Source organism: Lepisosteus oculatus, chromosome 3 (genome assembly GCF_040954835.1).
Source record: "Lepisosteus oculatus isolate fLepOcu1 chromosome 3, fLepOcu1.hap2, whole genome shotgun sequence".
Taxonomy (NCBI): Eukaryota; Metazoa; Chordata; class Actinopteri; order Semionotiformes; family Lepisosteidae; genus Lepisosteus; species Lepisosteus oculatus.
Genome location: NC_090698.1, coordinates 28,003,780 through 28,019,615, shown reverse-complemented (window position 1 = coordinate 28,019,615; position 15,836 = coordinate 28,003,780). Strand labels below are relative to the sequence as shown.

The following is a 15,836-nucleotide window of genomic DNA, read 5'->3' as shown; positions in this document are numbered from 1 at the left end:
CAAACAGTTCTCAGGTTCACTGTTAAAAGATATATTCCTTCTCAAATAATACAGATCAGACACTCTTCAATGCATTTGTACTCTTATCCTTGGAATGAGATTGGCGTGTGCTTTTTAAAAACACCACAGTGAAAAGACTGCAACTGGTTCAGAACCCAACTGAGATCAAAGCCTTGATGTTAAAGAGCAGCTGAGAGCACTTTATCATACCGCAAACATTCTTGAAACTGAAATGCCACTGACATTATGTACTAACTGTTCAGCATTTACTTTCCTTATAAAATACAATTAATCAGTTATAGGTTTTATAGAAATAATTTTCTACCAGTAAGTTTGTAAATGAAAAATGTGCTCAAATTCTAAAGCTTTCTCCTAAATGAATAGTCTACAAAGAACGTTTAAAGAAAGATGGAAGCTAATGAGTTTATACTAGCAGTTAAGCATTTAAATTGACTTATCCGATCTAAAGAAAATTAATGATGTATTTTCTTTGAAGTACATGAAGGGTAGCTTTTAAGACCCACAGCTCTCCCATGGTTAGGTACAGGAGAATAAGTGCAGAGGTACAGGGATAAAAACAGCACATTTTCTGTGCATTGGCATGTGATTTTTAAGCCCTCTAACAGAAAATGTAAATGGTGTGTTGCTGAATCAGAGGTAATCAGAAAAAGTCATATTTTTAAATAAAACATTACTACTATCTTGTGTCCTTAAATGCAGTATAAGGGACAGAAATATACCTGTGTATTCAATAGCTGCTTTCTGTCCAAAGAAGTGAAAAGTGAAACACACTCATCTTAGTTAGAGTTACAGTTAGCATTTAGTATTGGTAACTTAGTATTAATTATTCTTAGTCTGTCAGCATTCATGACCAACAGATGAAAAACAGCAATATATATATATAGATATACACTGCCTGCATTGTGAACTTTCTAATATTATACTATAGAACTTGCCACACGACATTTTTTTTTTACAAAACAATACATTCTCAAAATATTTGTATATACAAGGTTTCTACAGTCATGAGGCTGTAAATGTACAACAAAAAAAACTCTTCCATGTGACTGCCATTTTAATCACCTGTAATACTGTGGTCCATATGCAGGAAGTATATTTTTAATACCACTGCCGGTTCGGATTTCCTTCCTGGCGCTTGCAGTAACAGAGACACAGGCCACAAAACAGCAACAGTAGACGCAGGGCTACAGCTCGCACAGGATGCCCAAGAAGCAACACACCCCAACCACTGCCATTAACTGTACTTTCCACAGCAAGAGATATTTTATTACACTGGTCTGAGAACAGAATTTGCTGCCATTCTTCTGCTGCCAACTGTGGAACAAATATCGCCCTTACCTGCCAAAACTTGCTGGTAAAAATTCCAAAAAGGCATCATTCAGATATAGCTGAGTTAAACTTAGGAGCTGAGTAAATCCTTCCGGAAGCCTATTCAGAGGAAGGGGAGAAAAGGAATGCATAAGGTTGAAGAACTGAATGACTTACAGGGTACAGAATACATGGTAGTCAGCAGGTATAAATACACCCCAAGCACTGTGTGATGAATATTGCTTTAACCAACTGACATTTAAATGGTTTCACAAATGAATTGGAAGAAAAAAAGTCCAAATCTGTAAATGGTGCTCTTCAGCACTTTAGAAACCCCTTAATTCGGTGATTGCCCATCACACTGTCGCTCAAACACACCATGTGTCTGGTCTTTTTCTAGCAAGGTGATTCTTCCTTCTCGGGCACAAGACGATGGGATAAAACACTGTCAGATAGTATATTCAATGAAGAGCAAACGGCACCTAGGAGGTGCCTGAGGAATTCATGAAAACAGATTAAATGTTAAGTTGTTCGTTCAGTTTGATTCAAAAACAGAATTTGCATTGACAGGAGAAGGCTGGGTATGCAGGAATTAAACTGGACAGGTCATCTTAAACATTTCTCCTCTTAAATTGGTTCAATTTAACACACATTATAATACTATTTTATTAAAACAACTGAACTCAAATGTTTGGATTTTTCTGTATGATTTTATCTGTACCAAATGTCATGACAAAAAGCTTCCACTAGCAAAAGAAACCATACATGACAATGCTTTCCGTTTTCTAATTTTAACCCATATTACTGGTATGTTTCTAGACCTCGATCAATTCAAAGAAATGTCACTGCAAATTAAACGGCACCCCTGTCATTTGCGCACCTTGAGCTTAGACAAGAGCAGGCGATCAAATCAGCTCCTACAGCAGTTATGCCCAACTCCTGCACCCACATGACATCAACACCTCATTAACCAAACAGGATTTAAATCTTGGGAACAGCATTCCAAGTGAGATGTGCCCAAACTAAGACATTCCAAATGTTTTTTATATTTTTTTTTATTCATAAGCCGATTTGTCTTCTGCAAATCATTGTAATCCATCCATTTTCTAACTGCTTCATCCAATTCAAGGTCACGGAGGGGATGAAGCCTATCTCAGCAGGGTGGGATACACCCTGGACAGGAAGCTAGTCTATCACAGGGCACACACAGACATGGACACACACACACACACACTCATACCACGGCCAATCTTCCCAGAAGCCAATTAACCCCCAGAAGCCGGAAAACCAGAGCACCCAGAGGAAACCCACACGAACATGGGGAGAACATACAAACACCATGCAGACAGCACCCCAGGAACTGAACCCATAGCCCCAGAGCTGTGAGGCAGCAATGGTAACAACTGTGTCACTCTTTAACTAAACCGTTAAATGTTCATGTTCATACACCTGACTGGCTCTGAAGGCAATGGTGCTCACGCTGGGGTCACACTTGAATCCTTCAAGCCTGGATGTCTGAAACTGGTTAGCTGTAACCCAACCAGCTACACACAACTGACTTGACGAACAGCCAGGGCAGGGTGGGATAAACCTCCTCTTGCCTCCTGGGCACACCTGAATTTTCCCCAATCGGTGCTGAACCTCCGGTACGGGGCAGCACTGCCTGTGGCGTGTGAAAGGACGAGCGGCTTGTAGGTGGGCGGGAGGGAGATGTCTGCCTGCTCCTCCTTGCTGTTTCCTGTCTGCGAAGGCAGGGGGACTGGGATTGTAGCCGAAGCCCAAGACACGGTAAACACTCAGCCTATCCAAATCAAGTGTGTGTAAAAAAACAGCCCTTGATTGAAAACGAAAGGTTGTACACCTAAATGTAACAGTTCAACAATAAGAGCTTCCCAATTAAAAATTAGAACTCATTATGATACCTTCAGTGGAATGCAATTGTAGCGGAAGAGTGCAGCAAGGCCCTGGTACAAAGCCAGCTGCTGCTTCATAAAGCTGCCTTGTAACCATAGAAAACTATCAGCCAAAGGGTCACTAAGAGCACCGCTGTGCTAATTAAGTAGTTAGGCACAAGTCTGGACACACCTGCTAGTTATTTTTCAGTGGTGCACAGAACTCCGGCCAACAGTTTTATGAAAGACTGGATTTGATTAATTTGTTGGGGGGGGGGGGGGGGGCGTGTAATTTCTTCTGATTATGTGTCTCACCTTTCAAAAAGGTCAACAGCAGCCTAGGGACGTCACAGTGACAACTAAGTTAAGACTGTTTTCACACCTTATATGCCATTAATCAAATTGTAAAGGTTAACGTCAAAGTTGTGGATGGAGATATTGCACACCCATTAAGAGGACCTAACTGCATGTGCTGCACATTAATCTCCACACTGATTCATGCACTCTGAACACTCAGTCCCCTGTTAGTAACTAGCCTCTAACAAATTTAACAATACACAACAGCAGTGTTAAAATCATGTGTATGTCTATCAATATGGCTTCTTTTTCTAGGCAGTGTGAGCAAACCATTTTTAAAAAATCCCGGGACATTCGAAGTATAAGGCGGGTGCCACATACATATTAGATTGATTTCAGCCTCAGACAAAAACAAATACTTTAGTAGATATATGGCTGCCTCTTTCAAGACACTAATTTTGGCCCAGACATAAAGCCCAGTTTAATTACTATAGAGATAATGTCTTGAGACAGAACATCTGCACAAGTCAACCAAACAGGGGCTTGGGGAAGGTTATTCATGACAGAGGATCAAACAAACAGGGAGGCCTTACTTTGAAATGGGATTTACACTGGCTTCAACCATGGTTAACACCTTGCAGTTCTTGATGTTTTCTGGAAACTCCTGGATGCCTGAAAAAGAAAAACAGATTAAATGGATTTGCAGCTTCCTATACTTTATATTTTATAGTCATTAACTTGCACAAATGTAAGATCACCAATGTCAAACCCATTTCCAACCATTAGCCTCAATATAAACAGCAGGTCAGATTTAACATCTAACACAGTTTAGCCAGGTTAATAGTTTGTTATAACTGCATATGCAATAGGATAATTGACTAGCAGGCGATGCCCCCGTCCTTCAATATAACTGACTTAGTGGTTGCCAAGGTAACAAACACAGAAGAGGCTTTTTAATACAGTGCCTTGAAAAACTGTTCAGACCCCTGTTTTCACATTTTGCTGCTTTTAAGCTTGCAGTCATGACACTTTGAAGTAGCAATTGATATTTGTTATATATACAGTACAGCCTACTCCACACATTTACGTTGCATAAGTATTCAAACCCGTTGCTAGCTAAGCCAAGTGGCAAAGTTGAAATTTATACAGTTGGACAAAATTACTTAAATGAGCGACTCAATTAGTTGATTAGTCTGTATGCTGTAAGAGTGGTAGACATCATCTCAGAACGAATCTCCTATCTCTGTAAGATCCTTCAGTCAGGTAGTAAATGTCAAGCAGAGATTCAACCATGAAGACCAGGGAGCTTTCTAGAACAAAGTTCTAGAGAGTGTCAAAAGCAGGATATAAAAACATTTCAAAGACCTTTAATATCCCCGTCAGCATGGTGAAGGTACTGTAATCATTAAGAACTAGAAGGCAATAAGACACTGCCAAGATAACATTGTTCTTCCAAAATGAAAAGCCAGACAACGAGGAACCTGGTTAAGGATGCCAATTAAAAAAGAAATTAAAAAAGAAACACCTCAACTCCTACTAATACAAACTAAGCACCTAAGTAACATTGCAAACATTTAGCAAACATTTGTATGGTAAGACGAGACAAAATAAGAACGTTTTGTTGTAATGCAAAGAATTTGCATTACATCTGACCCAAACCCTACATAGTACATCACTTAGTCAGCAGTATCTCCACTGTCAAGCATGTTGGTGGCAGCATGATATCATAGTTTTGCTTCTTATCAGCACAGACTGGAAAGCTTGTCAAGACTGATGTGACACAAATGGAGAAAAGTACTATCAAATCCTAGAGGAAAATCTGCTTCAGACCTAAAACTGGGACACGAATTCACCTGTCAGCAGGAAAGCATAATGCCAAAGTTATGTTGGAGGGGCTTAAGAATAACAAAAAGTGAATATCCTTGAATGGTTCTGTCCTGGCTTGAATCCTACTGAGTATTTGTGGAAAGACTTGAAAATTGTTGTACATTAGAAATGTCCTATCAACTTGAGAGACCCTGAGCAAGTCTGCAAAAAAGTATAGGCAACCATTTCACCAGATGTGTGCAAGGTAGATAAAGACAAAAAAACACTTGGAGCTGTAACTGCTGCCTAAGGTGCTCCCTCTAAAAATTACGTTCACAGGCCTAAAAACAATCAACACATTTCAGTTTTTTCTCTTTAGTTTTTTCTGACATTCAATGTATCATCTTGCTCTTAGAAGTCTTCAGGTTGAGCATTCAGGTGTTGGAGAAAGTATTAGGCTTAAAAACTTGTATCATTTTGTATAATAAATTAGGGCAGCATCAGAAGGGTCTGACTACTATTTTTTGGCACTGTTGAGCAATGAGATGTTTCATGGTCACCTCCCTTGAATGTTCTTCCTGTAGATAATTTGAAAAAGCAAATCCGCATCAGTCAGCTATGGTATGTTAGCCAGTAATGTTCTAGGAGGGTGTTTTCTTCTTGCTTGCTTAAGGATGAGAAACTTTTATGTACAGTACATCAATCACTGCCACATAGGCGATAAAGGATTCACCGATCAGCATTCCACGTTGGTGCTGTCATTTACTTATAGTGCAAAACTACCAGGAACTTAAGTGCTGACAGAAGAAGGGATCCGGAATATCTGTCCAGAGCATTCCTGTTGATGACTAACCATTTATTATATTTATACACTTTATTTTTATATAGTGTCTTTAAAAGTGGCTTCTCAAAGGGCTTTACAGAAAAACAACAAAGAAAAAAAAATGGAGAGGAGACAGTAGGTGTGTGTTTGGAAAACAGGGGCACACAGAATGTTAAATAAAACCCCTTCTAAAAGGGTTTTGAGTCTATATTTGAAAGAACTCTGAATGTCTGATATCTTAAGGGATAGAGTTCCAGAGCTTTGAGGCATAACAGGAGAATGCCTTGTTACCCACAGTGTGCAGACAGGCTTGGGGGACAGACAGGAGACCAGAACTAGACAAGCAAAGGTTATGAGGAGTAATGATAACTCAGACAAGTGCCAAGCCATGCAGAGCCTTGTAGGTGAGCATGAGGATTTTGAAGTCGACACGAAACCGGACAGGAAGCCGGATAGATGTAATGTGATCACTTGCGCTAGACCTGGTCAGGATTCTGACTGCCAAATTCGGCACCTACTGTAGTGTGTTCAATGTTGATTTAGATACACCAGCAAGTAGAGCATTACAGTAGTCATTCAAAGAAAAAACTAAAGTGTTTCTCTGCTTTTTTGCAACAGTTAGCAACTAAATAAGACGTAGTCTGGTGATATTTCTGATATTTCATGTCATGCAACATGGTTGAACAAGGTTTTAAAATTTACTTTGCCAGTAAACAGCAACATGAGCCACATGGCCCTAATTCCTTTGCAGACTATCTTATGTTATCATACCTTGTGAAGAACATTACTAAGTAATGAAATGGGTCAGAAACACTCATGGATGATGAAAGTAAGATATCTGTTCCAGACATCAATCCAGAATATCCCATAAATGCTAGACTGGGCTCAGACCTTGTGACCAAGAAGGCCAACATCAAACCCCTGGGTGACCATACACACTTTATAGATGGAGGCATTGATATTCTAGAACTTCCACTAGGAAAGAAATGCTGCAACACAGAGTGTAGACTGTCACTCAGTACCATTAAGCAGTGATTGGCATTAACTTTGCCTTCTATGGGAATGAGTGCACCCAAACCACGGAAAATGTGCCTGTTGTTTAGATTGGCACCACAAGTGCACTCATTCGTATGTCAAGAAAACAATGAAGCATGTGTCCCTCATGTATCAATCAATCAATCAAAGTTTATTTATCAAATGCACAACAATACAGCATGCAGCAGTAGTTACTGGCGATGAAATGTCTTTTCTACTAACTCATCGGGGGGATACAAATCACTAAATTAAGGTTACAAAATAAGGTTACATAATAATAAATAATGATGCAAGAGAAACTGAATAAAACTGACTAAAATAAGACAAAATATCTCAGACAAAACTCAATGTTAATAGATCTGTTATGTGTCCAGGGTTTATGCAATATATTATGTCCAAGTAGTGAAGTATGCCAAATACAATTAAAACTGTATGTCCATGTAGCCATTGCAGGTGATTTGCTGAAGAAGCTGGAGGTTGGCTATTTAGCAGTCTGGAGGTAGAAGCTTTTCCGTAATTCCATTTTTTGTTCACCACCTGCACATTTTTTGTTCACCACCTGCACACTGGGTTTCAGTATTCTTCGCAATTAGACAGCTTATTGTTATTAAGTATTCCAGCAAAGAATAGGTCTTGTACAACCTTCCAAGATTAATGATAGCCCATGATGGCAACAAAGTATTGCATTAATGCAATGTATGAAGCCCACTGCTGAATCTCAGTCAACTATTTCCTAAGTGCAACTGATACATTATGTCATCATGTCTTTACATTCAGTATTCAGTAATCTGTCTCTTCTTTATGAGGGGGATTAACTAGTCAAAATTGCTAACAATCTTATTATAAATAATTATAATTAACAGAATAATGCAGAATAATAAAATTAAAAATCAACTTTACTGTTATTTGAGACCTGAACCTTCACCGAGCTTATGATGGAAAAATAAGGGATAATATGCACTCATGCAGATGTCTGTGTAAAATATATTTTAAAACTAATCAACACAAAAAGTAGTTTTGAACCTAAACCAGCACACTTCAAAAGACTCTTGGTCATTCAAGGTTCTCCGGCACAATTTATACTCTGCTATGAGTCTTTGTAGTTGCTTTCACAAAGATTCATTGAGTATCTTAAACTGAGGATTAATTAACTGAAGAGACGTTTGCGAGTTTCAGCTGAAATACATTCATCGCTTATAGTTCTTTCTGAAAAATTAAAGATGAACTGGCATTTGCAGGGAGTCTTCAGTCACAGCATGCGGCTGCTAGCGAACACTGGAATACACACTAAACTGGCAAGACGTTCTGTATCTACAAGAAGCAGCTGTGACGCAATAGCTACTGGTTTTAGGATATAATTATGATTAGGCTTTGGAAAATAATAGACAAGAACATGATAAGCAGCAGAAACAGCACCAGTTAGCGGGGCAGGAGAAGAAGAAAGGACATTTGTATTTGTATCAGCCCAAGCTTTTCACTACTAGACCAGGTGCGGTGATGACTACCAGAACATTACCAGGACAGGTAGAGTTACTATCTGATCCATTTTGCACTGGATTTTTGAGCTTCACTGCCAAATGTTATTTAAAACAAAATTTCAGTTCATGAACTTATAATAAACACTGAGAAAACTTTGGCTTGTACAGTTAGAGTCTTCAATCATTTCCATGCTTGGGACCTGAGTGAAAACCAAGAAATTAACCTAAACACTATCAAGTGTTAGAAGATCATTTGCAATGCCTATCTGGCATCTGTAGGCATGGATGAAATTTTAATGTTGGTTTTGGTTTCTATTAAATTTCTATTCTATTAGCATTAAACAAGTATTTCATGCACAATTGTTTGCAATAAAATATTTTAATTGAGGAATAAGACTGTTTTCAGCATTACGTGGCCCTGAACAACCTTTACAGAGCAACTAAAAGGAAGCCCAAAATGCCAAAAGCTAATATTATTAGACCCACAAAAGTGGCTGTTGTTATATTGTAATACGCTAATACACTGATACAAATCTCAACGCACAACATATACTCTGGTGATAGGACACTAAAAATTCGGTCCAGACACTGCTTTCAAAAACTACTTTTTCTAAAAAAAGAGGGACAGATTAATTGTAATTCACAATATAGAACTGTGCTGCTCTATAGACACCACACAGGTTTATAAATTAAACAGGATAATAATTTATTGTCCAACTCTAAGTCACCCATTAAGCTAGACTGTTTCAAGAGGTTCGGCCCTATGGAACACGAATAGATGTCATACAGTACGTGTTAAACGCAGCAAGACACACCCACAGGGTAAATAAAAACAATGCTCTTTAGTTACAGCTAGGGGTTAGGGTTAGGCCCAGGCCCTTAACTAGAATAAATGGCTTTCTGAAAATGGATGAATACATGGACCAGATTAAACCTCCTGTCAAAGTGACATTTACAACATTTCTGAAGCATACTAGGCTAGTAATCTACTGTGTACCTTTACTGCCTATAAGTACTGTTCCATTCTTACTGCTTACTGTACAGCCAGGGTCTACAGTGGAACAGATGGGACTAAAAGGTCAACATTTTATTAGCAGATTTTAAATAAAATTAAGCCTTTGGTCGTTCCTACCTTTAAAAAAACAAGCAAGAAGGACATTCGGATAAAATCAGCTAATTCTCTCACAAAGACGCTCAGCAAAGGGTGACCAGAATGCTTTTACACCACAGCAAGATCAATTTATCGAAAACCATCCAAAGTCAACAATGTGGGATAATGCATACAGCTCAATTGTGATTCTGTAATTTTATAAAATATAAAATATACAATTTATATGTATTTTTAATGTATTTTTCATACTGACTCTTCAGTGTGCAATAAACATAATTCTGTGTTAAAACTGAAAGATAAACAGTCAAAGGCTAGTTGTTCAAAGCACTGAACAGACCATCAATCTCAAATGTGCAGGCATGAGTAATTTACAACTGACGCAGAGTCTGGCAAATAAGATGTTAATTACCATTCACTTTTTCACTTGCAGGAACAAATTATGTTTATTTGTCTTCCTATACATAATTTGTGATTTGATTGTAAATTATTCTCATACAAATTAAAACTAGCATACAATTATGAGACCATTTTGTGAATAAAATGCCTTAAACCTGCACATTTGCCACAATACATATCCTACAATGAACCTGAATATTGAGCGATTACACCACTTTAGGAAGGTCAACGTCACTGGAAGATGTATTGCAACGAATGAAAAAGCAGAAATAAAAAGGAAATTAAAACAATAAAAGGGGTAAAACAACCATTTGAGCATCTCCTGTGCTGGGATTATCAAAAGAAGCATTTAAGGCAGTTCAGGAGGATTTTAAAACTTTATATGAAATAAACATTCTGGGAACAAAGCTGGCTCAGAAAATGTACCTAAACTACAGATGACTGCATCTGATTTTGCTAAAGCTAAATTTAAAAATATTTAAAATGATTTAAAACTAGTTTCTTCGAAAACTAAATGTTATGAGACTGATCTTAACCAGAATGGGAATAACATTACAGAAATGCAAGTAAGAAATTAAGAGCACAGAACAGCATTCTGAGCTTTTAAGGGAATCCAAGAGGACATACTGCATACATTAGATTAAATCCACGACTGAGCAAACAACCAGCAGATGCAGTTTAATAGAGACAAGTGCAGACAAGGCTTTCTATGCAGTCAAAATCTAAACTATAAATACAAAACGGGAAATGCTGAGCTAGAAGAGGCTACTTATAAAAAAAATACATCATTTACATCTTCCAGATGCGAGGAAGCAATTAAAAAGACAATCAAAATGCTAGGATAGTTAAGATCACAGAATTTATATCAAGGGATCTTTTGTTAAAGTTTACAAAAATGTGTACAATTTTGGTCATTGTGTTATAAAACAAAGGTACTGTTCCTCTGGACTCAGTCCAGGAAAGAGCAAGCCGATACATTCTGGCACTTAAGGGTGTCTACTGTATTGACGAGCTGAAAGAAGTTAACCTTTTCACTCCTGAAAAGACAAGATTGGTGGAACCTGACACATGTATTCAACATCAAAGTCAATGCAACAGATTTATTCAGAATGAACAGTGAACCATAGGGCACAAGTGGTAACTGCATGGAAAGTGCATTTAAAAATGATAAAGGGAGGCAGTTCTTAACCCTAAAGCATGGAACAAGATACCCGGCCATGTTGTTGAAGCCGATTGTTACGACCCCAAGTGTACAGGGGTAAACGGGTGTAACATTTAGAATAATTTTTGGATTCAGGTGGGTTCTGGTGAGGGACTTGAGAAGCGTGATAACAGGGGTTGGTGCAAAAGTGATTATTTTAAGTTGAATAAGTGAGTGGTTCAAAATAGGACACAATAACTCACAGGGTAAGGGAACTAGAGTGGTGCCAAAGAAAAGAAAATAACAAAAAAAATGGAGCTGGCTAAGAAAGTGAGGGAAAGCTAACCTGACTACAAAAGAAAACCCGAAACACACGGTCTTCTGTGTCTTCAACACCCTAGCTAACCTCCACTGACTACCCAAAACCATACAAGACAAACAGCACTCACCCGTACTAAACTAGTGTGACTAATACAAGAATCAACTACGTGTGTGCAAAATGTACCCAACAACCTGAACTAACTCTATACACAAAAGTTCACACAAATACACAAGTGAACTACGAATACAAACGAGAGTAGACAAGTAACAGGGTACAAAAGAACACAGAGATTGATACAATAAGTTTGGGCAAGGTAATGGCAAAATAAGGATAAAACAAACAAACGAAAGTACAAAGAGACGAACAGAAACCAACAAAACAACAAAGCCGAAGCTATACAAAAACACCCACACACAAAGCAAAGCAAAACAACAAACCAACAAAGTCAAAGCAAAACCAAAAGCGAAGCGAAGCAAAAACCAAAGCCGAGCGGGACCGAAGTCAAACGAAAGGCCCCTTCCTTCTGAAAGCCTCCATGTTTTATATTGCATAAGATGAGTTGTGATTGGTCGAGAAGCAAACTGAAGATGATGTCATATGGAAACAGTGGTGTAATGATGGACCAATGGGGGAGGAGAACAATCAAAGTCAGAAGTGTGGAACATAACAAAAACACACCTAGACCACACACTGGGACGCAACACTGATACTCTGGCTTATTTCAAGAAGCAGCTGGATGAGATCCTTGGATTAATTAACTCATAACCACCACACAGACTAGCTCTCGTTTGCTGTCCCTTCCTTATGTTCTTATGTGCTATTTATCTCCTTTTCAATGCAATTCCAGTGGCACACAAAAGATAGAAAACAATGCCGACCTCACTTTCAGAAAAGCTGGTGTTGCAGAAACTTAATTGAAGTATATGGGAATTTAGCCCTGTACCCCCACCTTCCTCCAAAAAATGACAAATACCGTAAATATCTCCAGCACTGGATATCCTGGCTAAAGTGAAGGGATTACTAATCATGTTGAACACATCTAACCAAACCACAGCTTACGTTTTTTCATTTGAATAGCAAATTGGCAAAAACACCCCACACATCACTCAGAACTACAAAACCATTACATTGCAGGCAAATACGCCGGTAGTTTCACCTGTAGGTTATACCGTGCTGGCACAATATCAAATGTACATCTGCAGTTCAAAACAAAAGTATACCGTGTTACTGCTTATTATGTAGATTTCTGCGTTTTGTTTTCCATAAAAGTACTTCTGCAAGGAGCATGGAAACCTTACTAAGGCCTTTTTTTTATTTTGAAGTAGTCAGTCCTATTTGTACCAGAAGTAAATTTACCTCTCCCTAACTTTGTAGTAAGTTGTACTGTAGTACCTTTGATATAAAGCCATCTTGAACAATACAAATGTTCTGAGTTCCTCTTACTGAAAACCACTGCCATACCCTTTCCAACAAAAAGGGAATTACAAGTTCCTCCAAAAGAGGTATATGTTTAAATGTGCAAAACAATAGCAAATTAAAGACAATTAATAATTGTCAAAGAAGGGGGAAAAAACTAAAAGGTTGTGCCCACGCTCTCTCAAACACTAAAACATCCATCCTTTCTGCTTTTCATTTGGAACTACTGGGCTACAGTGAGCATGATGGAAAGTGACAGTTCTAGGGTAACACAGTGGGCCAAAAGACAGTTCAGCCTGGACCTCTGCAACAGCTCCAGGGAATAATTAACTACTCCACTAATACCATTAGTGCTAGAATTCTGAAACACTCTAGACATTTTTAGAATTTTCCTTAAAAGATCCAGAGCATTGTTAATATTACTTGTTTCAATTATTGCAGCCTTGTAAAGAAAGAATGCTTCATCTTTATGTTAACATCTTAACAAGGTTTGTGACTAAAGGCAAATCAGACAAAATAACCCATAACTATAACAAAGATGAGAGCCTAAGGCCTGAGCTAGGACTGCACCCCAAACACGAGACGACACACACACCCCGGGGAGGAGAAAACCAGAGCATCCCATGGAAACCCAAGAGAACATGCACACTCTAGACAGATGTCAAATCAAGTCTCCCAGTACTCCCAGGCCAGAATTAAACCAAGGACCCAAGAGCTGAGTCAGGAGCACTAACTCCCATGTCACTGTGCCACCCTGATTTCAGGCACAGGGAGTTCTGCAGCTTTAACCTATAGGGCCCTAAGAGTGGATGTAACAAAACTCAGAGGCAGTTTTGTTACATGAACTATTTTACCAAATAAACAGGTCACAATGCAACCTGTAAGTGTAAGTATGTACTCTCCAATCTGAGTGAAGGGTACAACATTGCTGCTTGTGGGATTTCAACCCATAGCCATCACCTTACAAATCTAGAGCCCTATTCACTGCTGCTCATGAAGACATTATGAAAGCTTTCAGCTTCTTCCTTTGGACAGAGTTCAAATAAGGGGCTGAAAGACTCTGAAGCAACCAGATACCTATTACCGAAAATGAGTTATAACTGTAGCTGGGAGGAAAACGGAGGTGAATCATAGCAATAGGCAAAATGTCTCAATGGACCAGCACTATGTTTTAATACTTATAGTCATAGACTGCATTTCTCTTTGTCTGTCCATGGTTAGGTCAAGGAAGAAAAGGACAGCCGATAAAGTGTGGCCTCTGGAGACCAGAGCATCTCTACATCATTCACTGCCTTCCACACTGCTAACCTGGAATACTAACAGCTGAGGTTCAGTGACAAGAGTGCGAACGGACACAACTCAATATATCGCTCAGCAGGCTCCTGGCCAGTGACTGCGATCAGTAACACATGGCAACCTGTGGACCCCTCCCACTAGCAGTCTTCACCCCAACAAAACCTGTAATACTCAGTCACTTTGAAACTGTGGCCGCAGTCTCTAGAAAGATTTAAACCGGGTGCTTTTATGTAATAAAAATGACCCTTTTAGGATAAACTGACCGGCAGATCTTTATGTAAAGATCACACCTTCTTGCCAAAAAATGTTCTGTAATCTGTGGTAATTCCCCCGCCTTGCAGGAAGAACACTTGTATGAATATTTAATTACATGTTCTCCTAAAACGGCCAAAGGAATTCTTGGAAGTCAGTGGCTACAAAATAAGCTCCCCCCCCCCGCTCTATAAGCACTGTAAATGAAAAATAGGCCTATAGCTTCTAGTAACTGGTAGATGCCTCTCAGATCCCAGGGAACAGGAATACTATTTACTAATTAAAAAGTGGTTTGGACACTCATGTGGATGAATTTCTTGAAATACAGAATGTTACTAAAGCACCAATAGGTATTTTGTAGTGTTGAGGTTAGGTTTGGTTGTAAGTTTGAACACTGCTGTGCATCAACAGAGTAAATTAATTATTAACCAAATGCACAGGATACAGGTGATCCAGCTGATTTTGTTGGAATTCAGTAAACAGAAACATCTTTGTGCAGTAACAGGTTATACTTCATAACATCTGTATCTTATTCAGAACTGGCCAATGGATGGGGTCTCTTACAAACATTTTGGAGAAATCCTTAATGTTTTGATTATAAAGACATTTAAGGAATATGATTTACTTAACATTCATTGTTCTGAAGCAAAAAGTGTTCTTTAAGTGCAAGATTTAACACTACTGTATTTTGGAAAAGTAAGGAAATTATTTTCCAAGTGTTACTGCATCATCTTCCACAAAGAGTACAATGTGAGCTGACCAGCCTTAGGAATGAGGCAGTCCAGAAGTGAATACTTAAACAAAGGGGCTGCTCTGCTTACTGTTCTTGCTGACATCAAGCTCCCTGAGATTAATGAGGTTCGCGATGGATGCTGGCAACGCAGTTAAGTCGTTATCTGGCAGACTCAGTCTATGAAGTGACTGGAGGTTGAACAGTTGCTGTTGAGAAGAAAAAAGACAAAACCATTTAAAATGTGTCAAATATGGAATACAATATACAGAAAGCAGAATTCTAATGAAAAATTAGCAATATGCAACCAGTTTCATTCATGTCTTCACTTCTAATCATGTAATACAGCCAATGAATTTCTACCGAAATGTTTACTTGCTACACTAGTAAATCAACGTATACATCAGGTAAGCTGATAACTCAAAACATGTACATTTCTTGTTTTACTTCAAAACAAACAAACGGTTTTCTAGGTTTTCTAGGTTTACACACTCAGTAAGCATTTCAAAGAC

At 38.6% G+C, this 15,836-nt stretch overlaps 1 protein-coding gene across 7 annotated transcripts in view; it reads right to left on the bottom strand.

Annotated features, from left to right (window-relative positions):
- erbin (erbb2 interacting protein) overlaps positions 1-15,836 on the bottom strand; it is a 136,017-nt gene that overhangs the window by 54,743 nt on the left and 65,438 nt on the right. For all 7 annotated transcript variants that reach the window (XM_069187084.1, XM_069187090.1, XM_069187089.1 and 4 more), the window contains exons 5-7: positions 15,416-15,533; positions 4,112-4,190; positions 1,360-1,449 (exon numbers count right to left, since the gene is read on the bottom strand). In XM_069187084.1, coding sequence (XP_069043185.1) covers positions 1,360-1,449; positions 4,112-4,190; positions 15,416-15,533 — 287 coding nt within the window. The remainder of the gene's footprint in view (positions 1-1,359; positions 1,450-4,111; positions 4,191-15,415; positions 15,534-15,836) is intronic.